Here is a 7,312-nt window from a genome sequence, read left to right on the forward strand (position 1 = left end):
CAAAGGCCAGAAGCGAAAAGAGGGCGAGAGAACACTGTCTGTACTTCTTAAGGGGGTGTTTGCAAGTTGAATTCACTTTTTAATGGTCAGATCTGCTGTCAATTCTTGGAAATGACTGATAATTGGTCAGGAGGAAGAACTCCCATCAGCCATCAGCACCTTCAACTTCCCCTCTTTCCTCAGCTGCCTTAAAGGTAAAGCTACCCCATGACACACTGTCAGGCAGATTTCTCTCAGAGAACTGTACAGATTTCCTGCCTACTCAGTGCTCAGATTTGCCACTTCATGGGTTGGGTAGGTGTGGAGCCCAAGGAAGATTTCAGGACACAGGAACACTGTGTGTACACCTTGCTTTCTCAAAGGCAGTTGAAGTCCTTTGCTCATCCCTGGTTCATTCCTTCCCTAGAGATCTGAAGTCCCTGAAACTGAGTTTTTCTGTACAGCTGGGATGCAGGGATGAGCTGGGCCTTGTGTTCACTCCTCTGTAGCAGCACCCAGAGGCACATCCAGGACCATGCCCAGCCTGTGCTTAACTCCTTCAGCAAGAGACAGCCCTTACTCTCAGTGGTGTTCAGTGCAAGGGTTGCACAACAGTCAGGAAATAATCATAGAGACCATCTCTGTTCCCCTAATTAGACATGTTTAGTCAGCAAATACCCATTTGCTGGAGATGGTGTCTGTGTGGCTGCAATAGGGTCTGGTTTGAATTCTGTTCACCTGAGCTCAGAAAAAATAGTTTGAACCCTCTGAAAGCCCTGGTCACCCTCCTGCCTTGTCCTGTGCCTGCTGAAAAGGGACTGCCCCAAGTCATCCTGCCCTCCTGCCCTTCTGTTTCCATGGATGTTCATCTGCTCCCCTTGGCTGTGAACTCTCACCCTGTGTGCTACTCTTGGTTACACGCAGTATGTTTCAGTTTCAAAAACAAGTTTAAAACCAATTTTTTTGCCAAATTACCCTTGTGAGTCTTTGAGTGGGGATTTTTAAAAGTTACAACTTTCAAGAATATATTTAAAATCAGTCTCTTCTGTACATCACTCTCCTTTCCTTAGGATTCCCAAAGTAATAGTCTCTTGAGTGTCAGCAGTGCCTTCAAAACAGGGTGTTTGAAAACAGGGGCAAGCATTTTATCACCTGGAAGATGTGTGCAGACACCTCATGTCTCTGTCACAGAGGAAGCAATGGTGGTACAAACTTCCACTAGCCCTTTCTGTCTACTTTCACTAGCCCTTTCTGTCTACTTTCACACCAGCCTTTTGTATTTGTGCTTCTACAGAAATGAGCAGCCAGCTCTAGAAGCCAAGGTGTGGCACAGCTGACAGGCCCTGCCAAGTCCTGACCTTTCACTTGAAAACCTCCAGCTGATATATGTACATGCCTCTTCTACAAGTGGGCAGAGGTCACTTAATTTACTTTTTATAGACCACCAAGCAGCTGCTTGATAATAATGATTCAGTTAGACAGCCTGTTGGGTATAAATCAGGGAGCTCAAAGTTATAAATAGGTTACACACCTATTAGAAAAACAAAACCAAACTCTGCATCTCCCTTGCACCGTGGATTTGCCTCCTTGGACAAACAACTTGTGAGGCATTTCCTCAGCAGCTGTTTGTTTCAGCAGGCAGAGATCTGTAGTGCTTTTAACTGTGGTTGTACTGCAGGAACTCTGTTTGCTAAGTACATAATTGATTGTGGAACATAGCTCATGGAGTCATAGTTCAAACAGTGCACCCCAGGAGCTGTTTCAAGTCCTGCTCCATGGCATCTCCAAGCTATTTGGTTGCAGTAAGATTCAGAGTGCCTCAGTTTTCTCAATCTGTTCCTTTGTTCCCTACCTGTACAGGAGCTGCAGAGATATGAGCAGTACATTTTTGCTGATTACACAAGTGTGATCCAAGTAGAGAACGTATATGAAGAGATTTTATATCAGACACTGCTTGAAGAGGCCCTGAAAGGTGAGTAATATTCTTGAGGTGACAGGAATAACACTGCAGCCTGTGGCCTATGAGCTGTTCTTCCAGAGCTTCCCAGAGTCCTCACCTGGCTGCTCCTGTCCCACTTTCTCCAACACTAGGTGGTTACATCCCTACAGTGTTTTTTCATTTGGCTCACTGAAGATGTGTTGCAAGCCCTAAAATCTGAGTTATGGGACAGCTTTACTAAACTCATGGAACTCAACAGTGATGGCTTGGCACAAACCTTTTTCTCACAAAATGTAATTATGGCAACTTCACTTGAGCTCAATTCCCTGGGCCATGGAGGGAATTCTGTTCTTGTAAAGATTTGATGATGACTAAATGGCAAGACTATGCCAATTGCAAGACTAAGAGAATTGCAAAGACTAATGGCAAGAGAGATTAATTTCCTCAAATAAAATGAACTGTTGGATGCAGTTTCCAGTACTCACTGATGCCAGTGCAGTACTCCTTGCAGATCTCTCTCCTTCTGTGTTAGAAAACAAAACTATTCTTAATAAATATTTTAGATATATATATAAATACTTATAAAATATTTGTATCTCTCTATACCCTTGATAAAAGACAAGCAGATGTACTGCACAGAGTATTTTCACAGACCATAGGCACTCCTGTTCCAAAACAGCAGTATAATAATTGTAACCATTGGTATATTCAATGTAAATCCTTCTGCAGTGAAGCATTACCCTTGTGCATTGTGGGTCCTCTGCTTCAGAAATGCTTAGGTAAATACTAAGGTGCCATTATTGAAAAAATCCACATCCCCAGAAAAGAAATGTGAACTCAAAGGAAGCTGAAAATGAACATTGGTGTTGTCTTTAATATCAAAATGTACAACATAAATTTGGGAAAGCACTGTATGTTCTTCCCTGTGCCTCTGTCAGCCTTCCCAAAGCAGTTTGGTGTTTTGTTTTATTCAGTGATCAAAGAAGCTGCTGTTTTGAGGAAGCACAACCTGTTTGAGGATAACCTGAACGTGCCTTGTGAGAGTGTGTCCAGCCTGGCGGAGCTGAGGACCCCTGTGGGATCAGCACAGGGCACCCCTGCCAAAGTGCCCACAGCTGCCCGAGCCGAGGAATTGGACACCGAGAGCCACAGGGACGAAACGCTTGTTGTGACAGGGAAAATTGTGTGGGAGAAGGATGCTGATGAGGGAAAGTCCCCAGACAAAGAGGCAGGCACCTCTGCTAGTGCAGGTGGTGATCAGGCCAGCAGGAAGGAAGCAGTGGCTGTTACAGACGTTGGTGATGAACAGGAGTCCCCTTTGGTTAGCCACACTAAACAAGGAGTTGCAGAGGGAAAAAGCGCATTGGAGAATGAATCAGAGTGTGTAGTGAGCACTGAGAGAGAATTCAAGGCACAACAAAAAGCTGTGGAGGAAAAAGTTGCTTCTGGGACTGACAGTGCAGTAAAAATTTTTGGAGCTGGCCCTAAAAAAGAACTTAAGGTACCTGAAGGAGCAGCAGAGGAAGAGGTGACTTCAGAGAGTCAAACAGTAACGGCTGCCATGCCTGTCAGTGGCAGTGAGAAAGCAAGCACAGCACAGGAAAAAGTTTCTGAGATAAAGGTCACTTTCCCACCTGAGAATGTAACAGATATAGAAAATTTTGGAAGTGCGGAAAAGAAAAGCAAGTTAGAAAATGAAATTATGGAAAAATTATCTCAGAGTGAAAATGCAGTAGGAACAGGGTTTGAAGGGGTTAGTAAAAAAGAAAGTGGTGAGAGTACTGAGACAAAGATTGTTTCCCAGGATGAAAAGACAGGGAAGGCAGTGTTTGGGGATTGTCCTGAAAAAGAAAGCCAGTCGCAAGAAAAGAGTTGTAAATCCCCCGATGATGTGAATGAGATAAGGAGTTTGTTGATGCTAACAGTTGAGATCCCAGCAGATACTCCATCTGAGAACATCAAGGAGGTCTGTGAGGGCGAGCTGCTGAAGTTGCCGGAACACCATAATGGTAACTACGAGTTGAGCAAAGTGGCTGTGGCAGAAATTCAGCTATGCCACAAGATGAGGAGTGAAGATGCAGCAGCATGTGTGAAGTTCAAGGAGGAGCAACCGTCCTCAGCCAGCCTGGGGCTAGATGGTACGAGTGCAGAGAGCGTGCCCAGGGGGGCACAAGCACCGTGGCTGGTGGAGAGCTCGGCTCCGCCTCAGGAGGCAAAGGCAGAGGTGGAGATCAAGCCAAGTGTGTGGTACGCGGGTGCGGGAGGTGGGAGGTTGCAGCCAGAGGAACACACGAGAAATGCGGTGGAAGACAAAAGGCTTTATGGGGAGGAAGGCACAGGGAACAGCAACGCTGTCTCGGAGGAGGCTGGGACACAGAGCTCCTTTGGGAGCCCTGCTGCACATGCAGCTACGAGGGACGTGCCCATCTTGGATAGAGCAAACCCGGGCCCAGGACTGCTGGAGCCGGTCTCCCTGGTGCCGCAGCGGCGCCGGGGGCAGCCCAGGGCTGAGCGCACGGCAGACACAGAGCTTGGGGGACGAGAGGGGGAGCCAGATCAGTCATCTTCACACGCAGGAATTCAAAGCACAGGAGGAAAAGCGATTCTCCCAGAAGAACACCGAGAAGATGGTTCTGCACAGCAAAACTCTGAGGAGTAGAAAGCAGTTTCAGCCCAGCCCTGCAGTAATCCCTGCTCAATTGTTAATACTTATTCATGTCGGGGCGGAATAAGCTTTGTTGTGGTGTCCCCAGCTTCTGCAGGTTTTCCAGGAATCCCTTCCTGAGGGATGGGTGATGGGTTTCCTTTTGCTTAAAACGAGATTACTGCTGAGGAACTTCATCTGTCACTTCAAATCTGCTCCCTTTTAAAGCTAGAGAAAAAGTCTGAAAATGTGACCATTGAATGCTTCCAATGCCCAGCTATCATCAGCTTATTTTAACAACTTAGCTGTTCTTAGGGATCCTCCTGGCTTTTAAATGCATGGTTTTGACAAGTACTGCTATGATTCTGGTGGTTGGTATATACATACTCGAGGGTGCTTTTAGAATTTGCATGCAGTATACAGGAAATAAAAACATTTTTTAGTAGCAAACAGAACCAAATAGTTGATATAGTACATTGCTGAAAAGTCTCACTGTGCAAACTCTGCAAACTAGTTACTTGTTTTCAAGTTTTGGCAGATACCAAAGACAAGCAAATATTCAGATTTTTAATTTTTTTTTTTCTCTTATTGCTGTATTTAAAAAGGGGAAAGTATGGGAGCAGGTTTCTCAGTCCCACTCTGCACTTCAGGGTTATTTAGCCTTCCAGAGCACTTTATGGCTATATTGTTTTGTTTTATGGAAGGGAGAGAAGAGAATGTTTACAATAACTATAACCATTAGGCAGCATTTCTCTGGTTTAAATCCCACCATAAAATAGATTCACTTACAGCTATTTCATACGGAAGATTGAGTCCTGCCATTCCTATTCACACTGAGTTACTTAAAAAGGTCTGTAGACCTTTTTAAGGTGTGGAAGTCACATAATAAGTGGCATCAATTGTGAAATATCAGAATCATTGCTTATAATTTCCAATGTAGATGTTAACTGAAGTGGCAGGCAGCCAGAGGTTGTTTTACATATGCTTAGATTTTGGAGGGCACAATCACATTATAAAAGCTGTTACTAAAATGAGATGGTTGCTTTCATACACATGGTCTGTATCAAACCATGATATTGGTGCAGAGTTGCTTAAATGTGTTCTTTGCATCTCAGTTTGCACAGAAAAGCTTGGAGATGCAGCCCAGTATTTTAGTAAATTGGCCTTTCAAATGCAAAACCTCGCTTTAGAGGTCAGTTTAAGGCACCTTGGACTTCTGGCCTACTGTTTTGAGCCTGTTTCTGAATGTCATACATTGCAGGACAGCAAAGATTAATTATAATTGCAGCATAGACTGCTGGATTTATGCCCATAAAGACACGGGAAGAAATAACAAAGTCCCGGGAGCATAATATGTGTTAACATTTAACTTCAGCAAACTCTGCAAAGTCTTTTAATGCTATCAAAATATTCTCTAATACTAATAGAAAATTTACACTAGAGGAACAGGCAAATATTACTGTGTGAGGAAGGAACTTTGTTGAGTAACGGGATTAACTGCTCTGTCATTGCAGTAAAATAAATGCAGTTTCTGTTTATTCCAGAAGCCGTGCTGTGGTATGGAAACATGAAGGTCATAGATGTTTTCCTTGCAGAAGTACTTTAACTCATTTCCTCATTATATTTCATGCAAAAATACTAATTTGTAAACATACAAACTACTGCCAGCCAATTATTTTTTTACAAATCATTGGTTATTTCAGTGTTAGCTGCTTCACTTTTACAAATCATTAACTACTTTTAATTGGTACTGAAAGTTAAGTTACTTCATATTTATAAAGTGCTCAAGTTAAGCAGCAGCAAACAGCCTTTTTAAACTAAAATTAGGGAACATTATGGGTTTTTAATACTCCTTTTGTATGAAAGACAGCATGGCAGCAAAAAAGACTGCAGCCTCCTACAAAAGGGAACAAATTCATTCTACTATGTATCTATGTATCTACTATCTGTACAGAGAGCATTTTGCATAAGTATTCCCATAATGGTAATTTTGGAGTTATTTTTGTGGCAGGCCTAGATCTGGGTAATATTTTCCTGTCATGTGAGTTCCACTTCTGAATGCAGATGCTCAGATGTTTTTCACCAGTGAGATGGGTAGGGATGGGAGGATTCAGCTTGTACATTGCCTGGTTCTGCAATTTAAATTGCAGTTCCTCATGGCCAGGGTATTTTTTCCCGGTTTTGGGGATTTTCTGCCCGTTTGCAAATGGATAAAGTAGTGCTTTTTTAGTCTCTACCACAGTTGGTTACAAGCGACAGCTTGGTTAGAAGAGCTCAGCAATCTGCAAGGTTATGTGGGACCACTGATCAGAAATGGTAATTATGCACCCATTCCGTCTTTTTTATTGTTTTCTTGCAGCTCACAAACTGGGAACCGTAATAAATCGCCTCTTACGGCCCATGGCCGAGAGTCGGGTGTCCTGGTGGGAGCGGGCTGGGGTGTGGAATTCCATCGGGTTTTCAGTGTTAAAAGGAAGGGCATGAAACACATTGTATTTGCTTGGAACTTTGTACAAACGCTTGTCATGGAAATAAAGACGCTCTTCCCTTCCTTTGCTGGGAGGCTGCTTTTGTGAGTGTGAGATAATTTGGGAGATTTTATTAAAGAAATGGTCCTCGTGCAGCTGGGAATGACAGAGGTGTTTCTCCATTGCCGGAGGGGAGTCTGCGGGCAACACCGAGAGGGAGTTTTTACGGGAGCACGAAGTGACAGCGTGAGGGGTAATGGCTTCAAACTGAGTGTTAGATTT

General features: G+C 43.7%; 1 protein-coding gene across 1 annotated transcript in view; it reads left to right on the top strand.

Moving 5' to 3' along the window:
* Positions 1-7,135, top strand: part of NIBAN1 (niban apoptosis regulator 1) — a 57,240-nt gene extending 50,105 nt beyond the window's left edge. The window contains exons 13-14 of the mRNA XM_015636858.2: positions 1,840-1,951; positions 2,893-7,135. Coding sequence (XP_015492344.1) covers positions 1,840-1,951; positions 2,893-4,577 — 1,797 coding nt within the window. The 3' untranslated portion in view covers positions 4,578-7,135. The remainder of the gene's footprint in view (positions 1-1,839; positions 1,952-2,892) is intronic.
* The last annotated feature ends 177 nt before the right edge of the window (positions 7,136-7,312 follow it).

Source organism: Parus major, chromosome 8, assembly GCF_001522545.3.
Source record: "Parus major isolate Abel chromosome 8, Parus_major1.1, whole genome shotgun sequence".
NCBI classification, from domain to species: domain Eukaryota; kingdom Metazoa; phylum Chordata; class Aves; order Passeriformes; family Paridae; genus Parus; species Parus major.